This window comes from Canis lupus, chromosome 30, assembly GCF_048164855.1.
Source record: "Canis lupus baileyi chromosome 30, mCanLup2.hap1, whole genome shotgun sequence".
NCBI classification, from domain to species: Eukaryota; Metazoa; Chordata; class Mammalia; order Carnivora; family Canidae; genus Canis; species Canis lupus.
Window position 1 is genome coordinate 33070830 of NC_132867.1, and position 20110 is coordinate 33090939.

Sequence of the window (20110 nt, forward strand, 5' to 3'; positions counted from 1 at the left end):
GGGAGTGTAGCATCTGTCTTTTCTGTTGTCGAATCTCTCCACTTCTTTCTTAGAAGGACCCTTGTGTTTGCATGGAGGGCCCACCCAGGTAACCCAGGCTAATCTCATCGCCAGGAGGGGAGTGAGAAAAGAGGACAGCAGTTCAGGTGACCTCAGGGTGAGCTGGGTGAATGGTGTCACAAGTCATGGGGACAAGGAACACTGGAGGAGGGACCCAGGCCAAAGGGTCATGTTGTACAATTAAAGATATTTTAAAAAATAATAATTTGAATTTGGGCACATTTTGCCTGAATGAATGAAAAGAAACAGAACCAGAAAGCATAGGATACTCTGAAGTCTGGCTCGGAAACCACCTTAGAGTGGCAGGCAGCTCCGCCCACTTTACTCTCTTTTCCCAAGCGATATCCTATTTTCCCGAAGGTAAATGGTCTCTTGAGCTTCCTAGGAAATCGGCTTCCTTAGTTCCCAGTGCCAGCAAAGGAGCCCGCAGCAAACCCAGGTTGAGGGGTGACGGCTGTGAGCCCATTCCCACTCATCACATCTGCTTCCTTGGTGGCATTTCTCATTGATGCATTTGAGGATGTGCAATATGTTTATAAAAACAAGGTATTTTCATGCAATATACAACTTAATCTATGTGAGGTCCTCTATTATTTATTATTTGATTACAAGTGTGATTTTTTGTTTGTTTTTAAATTTATTTATTCATCTGAGAGAGAGAGAGAGAGAGAGAGAGAGAGAGCATGCGTGAGAGTAGAGGGAGGGTTGGCAACACAGAGGGGCACAGAGAGAGAGAGAATCTCAAGTCAACTCCCTGCTGAGCACAGAGCCCCACTTGGGGCTTGATCTCAAGATCTTGAGATCGTGACCTGAGCCAAAATCAAGAGTCGGATGCCTAACCGACTGAGCCACCCAGGCAACCCATGATATGAATGTGTGTGTGTTTTAAAGATTTTATTTATTTATTTATTTATTTATTTTTATAAAGTTTATTTTTTAAGATTTTATTTATTTATTCACAAGAGACACACAGAGAGAGGCAGAGACACAGGCAGAGGGAGAAGCAGGCTCCATGCAGGGAGCCCAATGTGGGACTTGATCCCAGGACCCCAGGATTATACCCTGGGCGGAAGATGGGCGCTAAACCACTGAACCACTCAGGAATCCCATAAAGATCTTATTTATTTATTCATGAGAGACACAGAGAGAGGCAGAGACACAGGCAGAGGGAGAAGCAGGCTCCCTGCAGGGGACCCGATGTGGGACTCGATCCCAGGACCCCCAGCTCACACCCTGAGCCAAAGGCAGATGCTCAACTGCTGAGCCACCCAGTCATCCCATATGAGTGTGTTTTAAGAAAATTCTCACTATTCCCCGATTGATATCCCTACAAAGTCCATGTTTTGCTTTTTCACAAAAGACTTGCTACAGGGACCAAAAACTGGAACTATTTTTACCGTATACAAATAGTGAATTTAACTCAATTAAAAGAGGATATTTGGCAACTAAGCCTATAATAAAACCACCTAAAGAATACTAGAATTTGGAAGCCATAAATATGTGTATGTGATACAAGCTATTATTTTGTAATGGTTACTGATGATCCTCTGTGGCTTTTCAAAATTATTTCTCCAACATTCATGGTACTTAAATTTCTTTTATTTCTAGGAGAAAAAGAATGGTGCACATTTTGCATAATTTACAAGAAAAATGCTTTAGAAGCTTCAAAAGTAAAAGTGATCTTGCAGAAAAGTGTTTTTTTTTTTTTTTCTCTTTTCCCAATAGTTCATTCATTCCAAATGCATCAGGGCAAGTACATTTCCTGATCCGATATGTCACTGCTGCCTGAGGTCTCATGAGAGTGTGGGTTGACATTAAAGACACTAAAGTCATTGCCATTTACCACTGATTATAAGTGGGTGTATATTATTCTTGAATTAGCAACGTGTTGGTTCTGAACATATAAAAAAATTAGTCCTATACAATAAACTTTAAGGAAGTAAATATGATCCAAGTTGATTTTTAAAGTTTAATTGCATGGACACACTGAGTTCTAGAAAGCTATTAGAATTTTCATACTCTAATTTGGGATGCTGCTTTGCCTTGCTGTATAATATTGTTTTAAGAATGTTATTAAAGGGGCACATGCCTTCAGCTCAGGCCATGATCCCTGGGTCCTGGGATCGAGTCCCGCATCGGGCTCCCTGCAGGGAGCCTGCTTCTCCCTCTGCCTATGTCTCTGCCTCTCTCTCTGTGTCTCTCAGGAATAAATAAATAAAATCGTTAAAAAAAAAAAGAATGTTATGGAAGCATTATATACTCGGAAAATATTTGTACTAGGGATATGGAGAAGGAAGGCCTTCCTTCAACTGCTGTCCACTGAACAAGATTTGAAAAAAATTGTTTTCCTTTATCCTGATTTTTAAAAATTATGTCAACTTTATTGAGGTGAACTTTACATATAACAAAATGCACCCCGTGATGAGTGTGGGGCAAATGCATACTTGCTGCTGCTACTGTGTTGCTCAGTCAAGGCACAGAGCATTTCCATCATCTACAAAGTTCTTTTCTGCCTTTCCCAGTCATTCACCCTTTGGTCAACCACTCTGTTTGAGAAGAGAAATGTAAAAACAAAATTTTTCTTTTCTCACCTCTTGCCCTACTCCAACACGATTATGTCTCTTTTTCTCCGTCTTTTGTTCTTGCTGTCCGAGCAGCCTGGCAATTTGTTGACTTAAAGCACTGAGCTGCCTATGGGCTCTATCCACGAAGAGAGGAAAACATGCCTGCTTATTTTCCTATTCTTTCTCAGTGACTTCTCACTCTTCTGTATCTGAAATCTGCACCCATCCATTGATCCATCCATCCATCCATCCATCCATCCATCCATCCATCCATCCAACTTGTGTTGAATGTCTATTCCAAGGCAAGGCTGCCACAAATCCTGCCTCCACTTGACTTAGGTTCCAACAGGGAAGACAAACAATTTTAACGATTATGCTAAGAAGTCAATGTATATTACAAAGAGGAAATATGACACACAATGGGAGACTCAGCAGGAGTGGCTGGGAATGATTCTCAGGGGGGAAGAGACATCGATGATGCAGAACTGTAGGATAAATATCAGTGAGTCAGTTAATTATTTCAGGAGTATTTATCGGTTGCCGCAGGCTGGGCACAGTGGTAGCTGCTAGTGATTCGGAGAGGCGGGTAGGAAAGACGTGGGCCTGCTCGCACAGGGTGCCCATCATTATGGAGTGAGCCCAGGCTGGGCTGGGGCAGTGGAATAATGGTCTAGACACAGGGAACACGTGTGATGGTGCATAGAAAAGAGACAATATGGTGAGTGAGTTAGAAACATTGAAAATTCCACGTGACCGGAGCTTGAATGTCAGCCAGGAGGGGTCCCTGGACAGAGCTGTGAGCAGAGGCAACCAGCAACCCGTTGGCTCTCATTTGCTGTGTAGGACAGCCACTGAATCCCTAATCAGAATCTTGAAAGCAAAAGAAACATTGAATGTAGACACCACAGTTCAATCACTTTCAAATAATTTCCTTCTGCCTTTCATAAACATAGCTGTGATTAAAATGACCTTTCACGAACCGCAGAGAGGCAGTGCTGGAGGAAAAATGAGGTATGGGAGGATAAAATCCATCTACCTGATTGCCATGTAACTTCGGTGAGTCACGAGAGTGGGGGATTTCAGATGCGAATGAAGGATTGCCAAGAGCGTTGGCATACTTGAAAAAAAAAATCCCCACGTGTCTTTAGAATCAGAAGACCGGAGAATTGGGGAAGAAAGAATCTATTTCTTTTTTTTTTTTTTTTTTAATTTTTTTTTTTTTTTTTTTATTTATGATAGTCACAGAGAGAGAAAGAGAGGCAGAGACATAGGCAGAGGGAGAAGCAGGCTCCATGCACCAGGAGCCCGATGTGGGATTCGATCCCGGGTCTCCAGGATCGCGCCCCGGGCCAAAGGCAGGCGCCAAACCGCTGCACCACCCAGGGATCCCAAGAATCTATTTCTTAATGTACGTTCTAACTCCTTCCTAAATAATTTTCAGGTTATTTATAGTCTCCATCTGACTTGTTGACCTTTAGGTGACTGTTACGTGATAGGCACTTAACATACTGAGGCAAATATTCCACAGGGTTCTGCAAACGTATGACATACATTTTGAGTTTGACATACCCCAGCTGCTGACTCATTTTGGGCCAGAATATGTCCATACGGTGTATTTAATCTTTTGCAATTTAATATTTGATAAAATCTGTTTACTTTCTAATAAATGCTGTACATTCCACCAAAAACTAAGGCTCTCTGAAAACCCACATCTCCGATGGGTACTAATTCACAGGACATTCTGGAAATATAAAATCCTAAATGCTTGCTGACTGCAAATCAATCTTCAAAACCCAAATATTAATAGCTGCATTGAATGTTACTACTTCTCCATCGATTACCACCCTTCACTGGGATTTACCATATATTTCGGGGTGGGGGGGCTGGGTTTCTTTTCTTGGATGACTCTATGCTGGTTATCACCAGATCAGAAATATATTCTATCAACATCTATTTAAGGAACACATTCAATCAATGGCAATAGGATATATTCTGCATGGTTCTGCCCATCTTGTGTTTGCTACTTTGCATTTTATTTATTTATTTATTTATTTATTTTTATTTATTTATTTATTTTAATTTTTTTTTGCTGCTTTGCATTTTACAGAGCCCTTTGATGAGAAGGGCCAGACAAAGGATGCCTAAGTCCTGAGCATGCTTATGAGGCTCTTCATATCCTCCAGCCTGGTAACCAGCAAATGCAGGATTGAAACCAGTCCTGGTTTCAGGATTCCAGCTCAGGCTGCCACAGGACTACTCATCAAACATCGTCATCTTGAGTGAAGATGTTCAGTGACTTGTGATTTCTACTCCAGGCTTTGTCATCTTCATGGGCAGTGAGGCCATCTGCTTATATTTTCCCAGGTGTGTGAGGGCACCAACCGGAAATCTGAGTACACTGACAACACATCTTGATTTTATTCCGGGATTCTCGATGAAAAAGGATCCTGGGCCAGCACCCTGTGTGATTCACCTGTGCTCATTGGTGGGCTCCTTACTAGTCAACATGATGGTAAATGTCAGCCCCCTCCCTTGCTAGGTGGTCAATGAGTGAGTCTGCTCAATAATCAGATTGGGCCCCCTGATTGAAAAGTGGGTTTTTGAGGCACCTGGGTGGCTCAGTGGTTGAGCATCTGCCTTGGCTCAGGTGGTGGTGATCCTGGGGTCCTGGGATCGAGTCCCTGCTCCCTGCTTCTCCTTCTGCCTCTGTCCCTGCCTCTCTCTCTGTGTCTCTCATGAATAAATAAATAAATAAATCTTTTTTTTTTAAAGTGGATTTTGCAACATGTTTAAACATCGAGCATCTATGGGTTTAAAATACGTCAGTTCTCCTGGACACGACAGGATGAGGCTATTCATAAGAGAAAACAAGAAGAGCATGTGAATTTTCATGGAGAAATGCCAAGTGTTAATCTAGATGGAGATGAATGTCATTTGTGAGAGTTTGGCAAATAAACCCTGGGTGGTTTGGGCTTCTGTGGGCTAGCACAGCGGGCTCACCACCCCGTGTAATCAGGGCTCCAGGGAAAGGCCGCTTGGGATTCAAACAGAAGGTGCAGAAACAGACCTTCCGAACATACCGGCCTTTGTGATTTGGGGTCTTGCGTGGACATCTTTCCTAACAGGAAAGACAACTCCTCAAATTAACAATCAGAAACACTGTTGTTTGTTTAGCGGGGCTGCTGGTCTTGTTGGTGAGTGGTGTTTTTGTCATGGTATCATCTCAGCACATACTCAGACTCCCGATTCGGTTTTATCTATTCTCCTCCTTACGTTTACCCTCCGCCATCCGCGGCAAAGAACTGGAAGTTTCTAAACAGAAACTTAGGGAGGAATGTGTCTCCTTTTGAGACTGCAGGCTTCAAAGAGTTCCCAGACGGAGCATCAGAAATAAAACGGCACAAACACGAACCTTTCCGTAAAGAGCATATTGTGCTGATTTATTATTATAGACTGCAGTTAAAAAAAATAGTTTGAGGTTAGCCTCTCCAGTTTAAAAGCACTTAACCAGGAACACTTGAACAGCTGGGCAATGATCTCTCCCTCACCTGCCCCCCCACCTCACCGAGTACTGTAAACAGCGTTTTGAGAACATTCAGTCAGTTTCTGGATATGAACAATCAAATATGTATTTGCTTCTTAAAGGGAACCATCTTCCAAATTTCCAAAGCATGCACTGTTACTTGGCATTAGGTATTTTCAAAACGATGCATTTTGTTACGGTATCGTAAGGCCAAAATAGGATACCTATTTACCAGACAGACACGTTACAACTAGAAAAAAAAAATTACAGACTTTAACCGACTGTAACGATTCCATCGGGAATGAATGGGGAAAGGCACTGCATCTCTTGCATTCCACCACACGTGTACGATATCCACTTCACATGCTTTGAATTCAAGTCCTGTCCAACGTTTAACAGCGTTTTCTACGACATACAAGTCACAGGTAGGGTAATAGTCTGACACCACTCTTCCACTGCCATATTTTTCACCCAAGTGTACAATAGGTATGAATATATGCTATCAGCTTTATTTACAAGTTTATCTTGATGTTTTAGTGGAGTAAAAAAAAAAATCAACTATCTCAGCCAAGAAACCAAAAAGGTTTCTTTTTGGGCTACGATTCATGTGGATAAACCACCACGTAAAAGAAATCAATGGAACCGATGTCTGACCCAATACACCTAAACTAAAATTTCTCACCCATTGAAAGTTGGCAGTGAAACTGCTATTCTCTGAATTTTATAAAGCGAAACTCTACACAGGAATTTAAGCTCGACTTCTCTTGCCAAAGCACAGGGTGGATGTTGCGGGGGGTTAGGATGCGGGGCGGCCGTGTGGCCGGTGAGATTCCCCGTGTGACTGCAGTTGCGAAAAGAGTCAGGAATCTGGAAAGGTGATGACAGATTTTTCAAATGCTCTCCCGTCTTCCCAAAAGATGTAAAACTAACAGTGGCGTAACTCTATACACGAACAAAGGTTAGTTCTGAAAATCAGTAAGTATACATGCACAAACATTAGAACATGAGGGGGGAGAAAATGAAACACTACAAATCCCACATTGCCTCGTTCTCGTTTTCACGTTTCTGCCCCAGACACTTGGTGGCACCGCGGTGCCTCTGCCTAACAGGAGAGAGAGCCTACCCCGCAGGCTGGCTGGAAACAGAAGGCTCTCCCCACACCCAGGGATGAAGCTGCCCTTGACGAAAACAGAACCTACTGGAAAAGAACAAGTAGGGAACGCTACCATTATCAGTCTTCCCGAGACGTGCCCAAATGTCCTTGTGCGATCACCTCAAACTCAGTGATGGGCTCAGGACATTCCCGGAAGCCACGGACACCGGCAGAGGCGCAGCATCAGGACCAGGAGTCGGAGCCCCGATTCTCTTCTGAGCAACATGAACTGGAGTTTCTGCCACCGGGATCACGGCTGTCACCTCCCGGGTCGTGAGCGGCCACTTCCACAGTACAAGATTTCTCCCCGTGGGTGTGATTCAGAATACTTCTTCTCCCCTGGGGGAAGGGCCAGTTCAGCTTAAGTGGAGAGGCGCGTACTCCGGCCTTCTGGTCTGGATGATTTTGGGCTTGGGTCTCTTCATCCTCTCCGCCTCATCGTCTTCTTCGTTCTCCTGATCGCTCTCGCAGACGTGGACCACCACGCTGGGGGTGGTGTCGGTCGCTGCGTGCAATTCATACTTTTCCCCTGGAGGAGGAGGACAAATGACAGGGTAAGGCAGGCAGGGGCCAGAGGGCACGAGCAAAATGGGGAAAAAAGCATGGAGGGGTCTGACTGGCCAAGATGCTGTGGCTGTTCAGTGGGGATTGAGGGACACGGCCAGATCTGCTCTGGATTGGCATTCCTTAGGTGGCTTTAGCAGAAAAAAAAATATATATATATATATATATGTAGATAGATACACACAAATATAATATAAAAATGTATATATATAAATATAATAAGTTTTAAATAGATATAGATATAGTCACCATTACGTATTACTCTGCTTTTAAACACTGTGAACAGAGGTGTATGGAAAGGGGCGCCTGGGTGGCTCAGCGGTTGAGCATCTGCCTTGGGCTCAGGTCGTGATCTTGGAGACCCAGGATCGAGTCCCACATCGGGCTCCCTGCACGGAGCCTGCTTCTCCCTCTACCTCTCTCTCTGTGTCTCTCATGAACAAATAAATAAAATATTTTTTTAAAAAAGAGGAGTATGGAAAGAGTGTATTTTATTTATTTATCTATCTATTTATTTGAATGTGAGAGGCAGGCAGAGGGAAAGGAAGAAAGAGAATCCCAAGCAGGCTCCACGCCCAGCACGGAGCCCAACTTGGGGCTCATCTCGCCATCCTGAGACGGTGACCTGGGTGGAAGTCAAGAGTCAGACACTTAGCTGATTGAGCCACTCAAGTGCCCCAAGGGCTGTATTTTTAATTACACTTAACCTGTTCACCGGGCCTCCTAAAATTATCCAGATGACTCCCCAGCGAGGTGTGAGGAGTGAGCATTCAGGCAAAGACAGTGCATGGATAAAACACATTAGGAAGGGCCACCTCGAGACTCCCCCTCTCAAGGCTCTGGGGGGACAGCACACACTGGGGACAGGAGGTGTAATTATGGCTGGTCTGAACCAGGCACTCCGAAAACATTTCTGACCGCAGCATCCCTTCTCAGAGGACAACTTTCACCCCCAGGAGTCGGGAGTGTCCTGCAGTTCTGTGTCAGCCTGAGTTTGGCCAGGTTTGGTCCAGTTCAGGTGGCTCTGGCCCAGCAAGGGTGGGACGGATGAGTCTTCTGTAACTGAGAAGCAATCTATGGTGCGGGTCTGGCTGCATCTTAAGGGCTGAGGGAGGCAGTTGGCCAACCCGTGGGCTGTGAGCACTCAGGAGCCGGAGCCCATGGGCACACTTTTTCATATCCCCGTGACCTTCCGATGATAGTGACTCTGACCTCACCAAGTTGATTACCTGAGTGCAAGGCAAGTTATTGACCTAGTGCACAGGACACAGGCCCGACGAGTGTCACCTAGTTTTACTAATGTTTACAAATAGAGCGGGGATCATTACTGGTGGGAAGTTGGGTGTAGTCGAAATGCTATGATTTAAACAGGTAGGGGGACGAGGGTTTGCTTCAGTTGGCTCTACCCTCCTGGGGGGGCTGGGGTGGGTTTGCCTCTAGCCTGATTCTGGACCTGCCTCATGCTACTCTGGGGACTCTTGGGAACACGCAAAGTTTTTTCTCTATCTGGAATATCAGTGCAAGTGGCTTTGAAAAGGTGGGCGAGTCTCAGCTCTCTTAGAGAGGGAATGAAGGTGGAGGGTCACAAGATCACGTTGGTCAGGATCCTTATCTACCTACGGACTGGCCACAATCCAGAAAGCTTTGGCATCGGGCCACATTTGCAAAATCTTTGTAAAGTACAGCCAAATAAGAATGTGGTTCTAGCTCACCGTTAAGCAAATGAAGGGTGAGTGGGTTTTATTATGTCTAGTTTCTGAAGAGGCTTCTCAAATTAGCCTTCTGTAAAGGAGTGGTAGATTCTGGAATGTGAAGAATTGTCCCTAGCAGCACTTCTTGGCTCTGGAGCAGTTTGTCATCTCCCCAGGTGGAGGTCCCATTTCTTCTCTCTAGAATCTAGGTGGACTCCACCCGTCAGCTCTGCTAATGTGCCTGAGCCAGGAGCTGCTGGGAGGAGCTCCCGTTTCCTCAGATTGGCCATCCTGACCCTGACCTTCACGCCACCATTACCAGTAAGTAACGTGATTCTTGCTCACTCCCACAGAGGGAATTTCCGCCGGGGCAGTGTGTTCAGAAATGTAATCTTTTCAACATGAAACTGCTGATGGTCCAAGAAATAAAACCCTCAATCCAAAGGAACATGCTCAGATTGCTGGTCAAGGAGAAAGGAGAAGCTGATGGCCTCAGCATTTATTACATTTGCTCTATGGATAGGGCAGGAGGGTGCGCTCGAACCACTTGACGCCCCTTGCACCTGCCCACTCACCACACCCTAGCAGGTAAGACAGGAACCACCCACATTTTACTGCTTCCAAAAATCATGTACTGGGCACTGCCCATGGGCCAGGCACTGTTTGAAGTGCTTTCTACCTCTACTGCTCACCACTCCACTGGGTAATACCCATTCTGTGGAGAAGACTGAGGCCAGGGCACCTGTTATGTCCCTGAATACTCACACCTGATGTCGCATCAGAGGACTGGAACCTCTACTTTTCTCTGGCAAGTCAGCAGGGGAGCACCTCAATGGGGCCAAGTGGCGGCATGCATGACCGGGGCTCTCCTCTCCTCTCTATGGTTCTCTTGAACATTTAAAAGGGCCGGTGAGAATCAGATCAATGGATGAAACCACCTTGACCAGAAATGAAATTCCTAGCCACAAGGATATGGCTGTTCCCTGCGGCAGGTGAGCATCTCTGTCTCGGCCCTCCAGCAGTTTCCCACCATCTCCTTCCCCGCTCCCACCCAAGGGCACAGCTTACCTGGCCCTAGCTTGGAGATAGCGTATAACAGATCATAATTTATGACAGGAGTAGCATCTTCCACTTGTTTCCAACCAACCGGCGGCGAGGCAGGAGGAGAGATCAGAAACTGCTTGTCTGGATTTGGGGGAGCCAGGTGGGAACTTCCTATGTGTAAAGTCTGAGGAGAGAAAGAAACACAGGTGGATGTTTCTTGAGGAAAGAACCCAAGCGATGCAATGGCACCTAGGGATACCTTGTGGAGGACAGGTGAGAAAGGACAAGCCCAGGTCTGGGCAGCAGAACGTGTGCCCAGGACGTGTGCTCAAGGATGGCTCGTGATACGGTCTATACGGAGAAGGTGACGGGTTATGGTGCTAACCTGATTAGAGCCCCCTCCCAGGACTGGGACCCACAGGCACAGGGATGGCAAGGGATTACCACTGACCCAGACTGATGGAAAAATAGTACAGTTTTAGTAGAAATGGAAAAATAAAGCACTGTTGTTGAGGTCAGAGGGATTTCAGAATCCATTTCTTCCAGCTCCTCATATCAGAGACATAACAGAAGCTCCAAAAAGCTAAGCAACAGCCCCAAGATAATAGAGTTTCTCAGGGACATCAGGGTGGCTCAGTCAGTTAAACATCTGCTTTTGGCTCGGGTCATGATCTCCGGGTCCTAGAATTGAGCCCCGCGTCAGGCTCCCTGCTCAGTGAGGAGTCAGCTTGTCTCTCTCCTTCTGTCCCTCCTCCCCGGCTCGTGCTCTCCTCTCTCAAATAAATAAAATCTTAAAAAAAAAAATAGAGTTTCTCAGGAGCCAAAGCAGGAATGGGGACCCCTGGACTCCTGCCCATCCAGTGGTACCCCACAATTCCCTCCCTCTGGGCCTCCAAATCAGATGCCATAACGAGGAAGGGGAAAAAAGATCCACCTTCCAGGAGATTAAAAAAAAAATAAAAAATAACATGAAACAATAACCCATGATGCTAGTTTGGGCTTAGAAGTTCTATCAGTGGTTAGAGGGGAATCCAGAAAGGCACTACATCTTTCTTATCAGTTGCGGTTTTCTTTGTATTTTAATTTTCACGAGGAGCATGCATTTACTTGAGTAAATCAGAAAAAGTTGCGGCGGGACTAGGTAATTATCCAGAACCTGACCAAATGCAGAAAGAGGTGTACTCACAACGAAGAATCCGAGGTCAGAACCCGTGCCTCCCATAGGCCACCAGGGGGCAGCGCATCCCAGCTCTAATTTACCCCTCAGGGCGCCAGGGAGCCCTCCTCCTCCCAGTCAGGAAGCCTCCCTACCAGGTCTGTTCCTACACAGGCCTGGGAGCTCAGAACCCCAACGCGGGGGGGTGGGGGGGGTGGGGGGGGCGGGGGGTGGGGGGGTTGCAGCTTTAATCAGAAAGCAGCATCCAAGAAGCTCCTTCCCCTTGGACCCTGGATCACCGTTCTATAATCATATAGGACTTTGTGAGCTGCCTTGACAATGGGTCACCTATCATTGAAGTTTGGAGGGAGTATCTGGCTTTGGCTCAGGGCGTGATCCCGGATCCTGGGATCAAGTCTCTCATAGGGCTCCCCGCAGGAAGCCTGTTTCTTTGCCTCTCTGTGTCTCTCATGAAGAAAGAAAGAAAGAAAGAAAGAAAGAAAGAAAGAAAGAAAGAAAGAAAGAAAGAAAGAAAGAAAGAAAGAAAGAAAGAAAGAAAGAAAGGAAGGAAGGAAGGAAGGAAGGGTTGGAAGGAGGAGGACAAGTGAGGGGAGAGCTGGACATGTGGCGAGCAAGAGAAAAAAAGCAAAACCCTTCACAGCCCTTGAGGGCCCTGGGGCCAGGACTCCTGCTACCAGGAGGATCTCTTAGCCTTTGCTCCCTGTCTGGTTAACTCATTTTTTCCTTTCCAGCCAGGCCTGGCAGCCTGTACTGAAGCACATGCCCCCACTTGCAAACTGCTGATTCTCCACGGAGCGGAGCTCGGCGCTGCTCAGAACCTGTACAGAGTGGGGACCCATTCAGGTCTGCTCTCCGTCTGGGACATGTCATTAGCCCCGACCCTTGAGCAAATCCCTGGGAACCTGCTGCACGGGATCTTGGAGTGCTAGAGTCTTCAGGCCCACAGCCTTGCACGCCATCAACTACCTTCTGGATGAGCAGGAAAGGTTCACCCAGTGTTACTCAGACCAAGGTCAGGGACCATTTCTGAGGTCGCTTGCTTTCAACCATATGCTGATGTTTTCTTAAGATAGGGAGGCACTGAAGATTTAGAGTATGAACTTAGCCTTTTTCAAAATGAATTCTTCGAGTTTTAAATCAATGCAGGAGGGCAGCCCCGGTGGCGCAGTGGTTTAGCGCCACCTTCAGCCCAGGGTGTGATCCTGGAGGTCAGGTTCCCTGCATGGAGCCTGTTTCTCCCTCTGCCTGTGTCTCTGCCTCTCTCTCTCTCTCTATCTCGCTCATGAATAAATAAATTAAAAAAAATAAATCAATGCATGAGGTACACATTGACTGGGAAGGTTGTCCATCATACGTGGCTACGTAAAAGAGAAGGCTGTAGTAACCCCACCGTTTTGTGCAAGAAAATGAACTACTCTGTGTGTTTGCATATGTGAAAAAGAAAGTGTGCAAGGGTTCACACTAGATTTTCAAAAGTGGTTACATTAGGGGGAAGGCTTTGGAGGGAGGGTTGGGAAACGTTATTTATTCAACTTTAGGGACTTTTGTGTTATACTTGGGTTGTTTCGATATCTCGTGTTGCTTTTGTCACTCAAATGACAACATAGACATGCTTTAAAAAAGGGTGTAGAAGAATGTTCGTTGCAGCATTACCTGTGACAGTGAAAAATCGGAAAACAAGAGAAACGTCTAGTAAAGACTGGCTAAATGTGTCCTGAAGTATCTACATGGGAGACTATTATGTGCCTGTTATAAGGATCTTTTTAAAAAAAATTTTAATGTTGTGGTAAAATGATCATGAATGACGATACATGGTAAAAAAAAGAATGAATGGAATAGGAGATGCTTTGTAATTTCAATATTGCAGCCAAAATGCATATCGTAAAAAGGTCAATGTTATAACATAATCGATGTATAAAAGCTACCTTTCAAAGGGGGGAGAGGGAGAAGCATGCATGTCCATGGATCCAACTCACCTGGGCAAAATATAATTTCATTTCCTTTCCGAGAAATTCAGTCTTATGCAGCTGGAGCCTGGCATCTGCTGCAGATAAGGGGTTGCTGAAGTTTATTCGGACTCGTTTGAAGCTCTTAAAATACTGAAAGGTGATATCCTTGTCGTATGTCCTAAAGAGGGATTCAAATTTGGCCTGAAAAGTAAAAGCAAAAATAAAAGGAGTTAGAACATCCCGGCGTAGGAGTCTTGTCGACTCCCATTACGTTTCTTCTTGAGGAAGTGGACTGCTATCATTTCGAGAACACTCCCCAAGTTCTTTCTTAGAGAAATCAGAGACCCAGCCTTTCCTCTCTGAGGAAGATTTGCTCTTTCTGCCCTTTTAATTCCAGGACGGGTGATTTCAGAAGAAAGTAAGAATGTATGATTTATTAAATTCATTTAATCAGAACAAGTACCAATACTTAAACACCTCTTAGAGTCACAGAAACAGTCTTTTTAAAGCAGAGACAGACGAAAAAATAAATAAATAAAATAAATTAAAAAAGTAGAGACAGATGACATTCCAGGGAGGTCCGGCTTGGTGATTTGTCACCACCCCCATCTCGGTCTGGCAGTTCCTAATGTCCAACAACCTTCCCCAGCCCCGTGAATTCCCATCCCACTGCTCAGTTTGGGGTGTTGCAGTGTGCATTGGATATTCTTTAGGGCTTAAGAACACCGAAGGCTGATTTGCAAACGAAAAATTGTATTGCACTGGGAAACAGCGAAGTTAATAAGAAACCTTGCGTTTCTTCATGTACAGGAAGAGGTTTAAGAAGAAATCTCCCTATTGTTTTCCCACTTGGTCTGTTACTTTTTAACCCACTAAAATAATACTAGCTTAAAAATTAAGGTTCTGCAAATGGACCCATTTCTGCAGGCTGGCTTTCACATGTGTTCGTTTCTAGCTCCAGTGTTACAAAGGCCAGTGAAAATCATGAAACAGCGTGAGCTCTCAGAATGGAAATGCCCAAGTTCAAGGGTGTCAGGCTTTGATTCAGGAGCGAGCTCAGCAGCCTTCTGGGAAAAGCTCTTTGGAGAGCCCCCTGCCGTGCTGGGTCCTGGGAGGGGGTGTCAGCAGGAGGCGGTGGGGGTAGCTGGGAGGGAGTTGACAGGCTGTCGAAACTTCCAGAGAGACTGTATGGGCTTGGAGGCATTGTGCTTTCTGAGTCTCTTTTTCCAGACTGAGGGCAGGTTGTGGGAACTCTGTGAAAGGCAGAAAGGACTGGCTGAGGGTCCGCTGGGAGCAGCGTGCCTTCTACAAAGGGAATCCACGCAGAAGAAGAGGTGGAGGGGGCCCATCAAGTTCTTTGCAAACCTGTGGAAAGCATGGTGTCTGCAGAGGGGCCAGAGGACGGCTTATAAGAGGGGAGAACATTTTCAAGAATATTTGGTGCTTAAAAAAAAAAAAAAAAAAAGAATATTCGGTGCTAGAGAGAGGTGAGGGAATGGGATCTCCAGGTGCCAGCCGTTGCACAGGCAGGACAGGACCTGAGCTCCAGCCTGTCTCCACTGGGCAGGTTGAGGGGTGGGGAGGGTGGGAACAACTCACAGACTTCCCCTCTTTGGATTCCATGGTTTTTCTTTAGTTTATGAGAATTTCCGAGGGGTTTTGCAGAGGGGCGAAGAATGAGAACAATGCGCAGCAGATGCTTCGCGGAGGATTTCATCTGGCTGCATGTGACTTTTTCTCCACCTCTCCCGAGCATGAGGACGGGCAAGTTTCTGGCACAGAGTATGGGCATAAATTTGGAATTTTGCATGACCTCATCAATAGGCATTGTGACCAACTGCTTCGTTTTGAAGTTATGATTCAGAATTTAGGGGGGATGACTTTGAGGAATATTTTTAGAATACAAGTCAGGGCTCAGGACCAGAACACAAGGCAAGGCACAGTATCTGCTAAATCCGTATTACTGTGATACCGTTCTCCTATAAAATAATCTTATTTGTTCCAATAACTGATACCTGGTTATTATTACAGTTGTTGGATGGCATCGCTCTTTGATTAATTAAATAAATAATGAGTTTTGACTCACACAAGGCTAATATGAAATACATGGGCTCTGTAGGCTTTTCATACATACAGTGTGCTCTGATATCTAGTTCAAACACCACAGTCCCGGCTCACAGGCGTCATACACAATTATGGAATTAGATTTAATTAAAAAAAAAAAAAACAGCAACAATGACACAAAACCTTCACAGGCTTCAATATGGTGCTGAGTATAAAGCATGGAACAAGACCATCCCCAAACAGAACACAAAGAATTCATTCATATACGATACTGTTAAAGATCAATTAGACAGCTGGGTAGCTACTGATGAAAATCTTACATCTTAATCAAATGAAGAAGAAAAGCATAGTAATTAAAACGACTAATTATACTAATTACCATCAATGGGAGCTGCTTCCCAGGAGGTACACTTATCCCCGCACTTAAGTTATTTATCCAGTTTTATTATTTGCTATGGCTGCATTTTCTCTGCGAAAGACTTGAAAACTTGAGGACAGGCCCTTGTAATTACTACAAACATACAAACATCTTTATGCTACTTACTTCCTAAGATAAAACTAAATTATTCTGATCTCTGGATGTCAAAGTGGACCGCTCTATCCACTGTCAGAAAAAGCTTCCCTCCAAAAGTTTACTTACAGCCTACGGAGGATGAAAAACGCAGCATTAAAACTAGTTGCATTACTAGTCGGTCAAGGGACCTGGATGTTTTCAAATATTGAGAGCTTTCAAAATTCCTTCGCAGTTAATTCCTCAGGCAACAGCTTTGACTGATAAAGCTCCAAGTATTTTGGACTTATCTCCAAACCCCCAAACCCACAAGACAGCCACATCACACCCCTGCAAATATTTCAGTTAATAGTCTCAATTAACAGAAGGCTTTGCAAACCCTCAAAAATCACATTAGATTTAGAAGCCTTACCCTGGTTTCACTTTCGCTGAAGATATCACTGTTTGCCACACAGGCAATCAGAGAACTAAAACTGTAGTTAAAATTTCTAAAGTGCATCTTGCTTTCCTACAGTGAAAGCGCTAAGCGGTTCAGGCAGTCAAGCCCCAAGTGAGGTTCCTTTGCAAGAGGCTGTAAGTTCTTTCTCCAGCCAGCCCTTATAAAAGCACCGAAAGTCCAGCCCCCTGGGATTAAAAAAAAAAAAAAAAAAAAAAAAAGGCACAGCTTTCAGAGCATCCTGTTTGGACAGCAAATTCCTGAGTCAAGTCCTGCATGCTTTCAGGCAGACAGAGACAGAGTCTAAGTTTCTACTGGAAAGAGGTGACGTCAACACCTTAGTCATTTTCCCTATGCTAATTAACTTTGCTTGGGGAGGGGATGGAAAAAACAGCCAAGGTTTGCCTTGCAGCTGCTTTATCAACCCCTCTTGGAGCATAGTTTCCATTGGTAGTAATTCCATTCAGCCACTCAGACACCATGCTCCTCAGCTGAATGGGACGATCCTTCTTAAGATGGAAAATGTTACAGAAGAAAAATGAGGAAGGTCCCAGCAGTAAACAGTCATTAGCCTCTAGGGGAGTTTCGGGCCTTTGGGAGACCTGGAAACCCAAGTCCTGACTAGTTGTTTGATCCCTATAATTCCCTGAAAACCTCAAAGTTTCGTGTTGGGGTATTAGGGAAAACATTTTGAAATCTTTCTTGGTCAGTGAACCCTGTTTTTAAAGAAAAAGTGGAATTCATTTTGAAATATGGCTTTTTTTTTTTTTCCTTTTTTCCTAATTGAACTTTACTGGATGAATGTCCCAATTCCCGCTTGTATTCCGCGGTGGGAACGTGGGAAGAGATCCTCAAGCAATCCTGGGATTTTTTTCACTGGAAAAACCTTATTATTGTAATTTGGGAACTAGGAATAGGCAAGGCTTTGATCATTTTTCTAACAGCTATAGGATTCAGAAAAAGATACAAAAGCATTTTAGAGAATCTAGGCTGTGAAGCTGAGAAAAGAAACATTGCGGGCATTGTCTTGCTCTGAGACACATAGACAAAGTTTTGCTATTGTTGCTGCTGTTGTTGTCCTTGTTGTTTAATAGGAAAGGAAGAAGAAATGGGAAGAATGTATGCTATGTTGAAAAGTTAGTTCAGGGGTGCCTGGGTGGCTCAGTGGTAAAGTGTCTGACTTCAGCTCAGGTCATGATCTTGGGGTCCTGGGATCAGGCCCTGAGGCTCCATGCTCACCAGGGAGACTGCTTCTCCCTCTGCTTGCCCCTCCCACCCTGCTTCTGTTCTGTGTCAAATAAATAAATAAATAAATAAATAAATAAATAAATAAATAAAATCTAAGTAAATAAATAAATACATAAAGTTCAGCTGGCCACTTTTTCAGTGTGGAGAAGCATACTGGGATGGCACGATGCCAGTTCTTTCCAAAGGCTGGAACTCTGAAGTTCTAAGCACTTTCTCTGTTTAGATCCCTTGGCAGCCTGGGTCCTAGGTCCTTTCCAATCTCCCCAATTTCATTATCACCTAAAGGCACTCAATTTACTTACAAAAGCACTCTCCAGTCTAGAGGCACACAGAGACACCTCCTAAGCTTCCCAAACTTAAACAGAACCCGGCCATTCACATGTAAAAATGAACTTCAGAGGATCATTAAAGTCAGCCAATAATAAAAAGAATATACACGATGGAGAAAAAACAAACCAGAGCATTTATCCCTCCAAAAAAGGAAAAGCAAAGTCTTCTCGGATGAATGAGTGTTGCTTAATTTCAATGCACGCTGCCTTGCTGCCAACTGCAGAGTTATGTAAGAAACCAGTTATGGTGTTTGCTTTGCCAAATTACCCATAACTCCCAACCTGAAAAGATCTAAATGCATATATTCTAAAAAAGTTTGGGACACTGTGAATAGTACCGGTATGCATCAAACATCGAGGGGAAGTGGTCACGTGAGCTGGTGCTTGGGGATGGGGAGGGTGTGCTCGGGTGTGCTGCTTGTTCAGCGTGGTCTGCAATGGGCCTCATGACACCTACAGGCTCTGGTGGTGGTAGTGTGGGTATGCCAGGTGTCGGTGGAGGGTGGGGGTGCTGAGCGGAAACAGAGGGGGTAGGTAGAAGACACAGAACCACCTTCCCCTCCTCCAGAGAGGCTGGGGATGGCTCTGAGGTGCACCCTCCCCCAGCACCCCGCCAGCTCCAACCCCTAGCCTCTTCTTTTCTCTTTCTCTGGGAGTCCTTCACAAATAGAGTTACAATGTGATCAGAGGAGGAAGAAGAGGCTAATTTCTCCGTCTTCATCATCATCTTCTTCTTCTTTTATTTATTTATTAAGATTTTATTTATTTATTCATGAGAGACAGAGAGAGAGGCAGAGACACAGGCAGAGGGAGATGCAGGCTCCCTGTAGAGAGCCTGATGTGGGACTCGATCCTGGGACTCCAGGATCACGCTCTGGGCCGAAGGCAGGCACCAAACCGCTGAGCCACCCAGGGATCCCATCTTCTTCTTTTTTTAAAATCATGAGATGAGGTTCCAGATCAGTTTGTGTGGGCAGATCTGAAACATTTGTATTCCTCTGAGACCAGAGTCCTGTGCTCCCCGGATTTATAATTTTTGTTTCATTATATGGATGAAAACAACAACAACAAAAGAATAGTGTTGAAGACTGTTCATCTGTCTTTGCTCAAAGCAACAGACGATCCATGATCGATCTTTCAGTAGGCTGCCCCACCAGGAGCCTCATAAAATGTGTAATTCCGTATCTGCCTTTGAATTGATTTCAAGCTCATTTGAACCCAATTTTGAACCCGAGGGCTCCCATTTTTACATCAAGAAGGGGAGCTCAAAATGGTGGCCAACTGTCTGGAGGTTGAAAAGAATGCTCTCTGGCAAAACTCACCGGGTCACAAGAGCGACCAGGGCATTGGACCAGGAGAAGGGCACCTAGGGCCCACCAGCACAGGCTTCCTGGGCTCCAGCCTTGGCTGGCCAAGTGGAGAGACACCTGTCGCTGCCCCCAGAGGTAACACTGCTGCAAGCTCATCTCGGTTTCCCTTCCTCTGCTAATCTGACAGCTCTCCTTAGGAATGTCTGCTCTTCTACTGCGTGTCTATTATACGTGAACTTGGATTTCTGGATGTCCTATGCCAAAGAATTACGTTGTCAATAGTGATTTTCCTCATGGAGGATAAAAATTCTTCCAAAACAAGTATTAAAAGGGTTGTCTTTTTCCCAAATGTACCTCCCTTGCCATTTGGGAGACAAGTACATTCTTGATTCTTGTTTGCTAGTCGGATATAAGTGATTTGAAGACAGCAGTGCCTAATGTCTCATTAGAGCTCTTGAAAAGCATACTAAAACTTGCACTTAAAATA

At 45.0% G+C, this 20110-nt stretch overlaps 1 protein-coding gene across 6 annotated transcripts in view; it reads right to left on the reverse strand.

Moving 5' to 3' along the window:
• Positions 1–6037: 6037 nt before the first annotated feature.
• The window catches only part of RCAN1 (regulator of calcineurin 1), a 94040-nt gene continuing 79967 nt past the window's right edge, over positions 6038–20110 (reverse strand). For 4 of the 6 annotated variants that reach the window (XM_072806872.1, XM_072806868.1, XM_072806871.1 and 1 more), the window contains exons 2-4: positions 13753–13926; positions 10624–10783; positions 6038–7829 (exon numbers count right to left, since the gene is read on the reverse strand). In XM_072806872.1, coding sequence (XP_072662973.1) covers positions 7657–7829; positions 10624–10783; positions 13753–13773 — 354 coding nt within the window. In that variant the 5' untranslated portion in view covers positions 13774–13926 and the 3' untranslated portion in view covers positions 6038–7656. Of the gene's footprint in view, positions 7830–10623; positions 10784–13752; positions 13927–15324; positions 15364–16712; positions 17128–20110 lie in introns of those variants that run through there. The other 2 variants (XM_072806869.1, XM_072806870.1) reach the window with 2 other exon arrangements.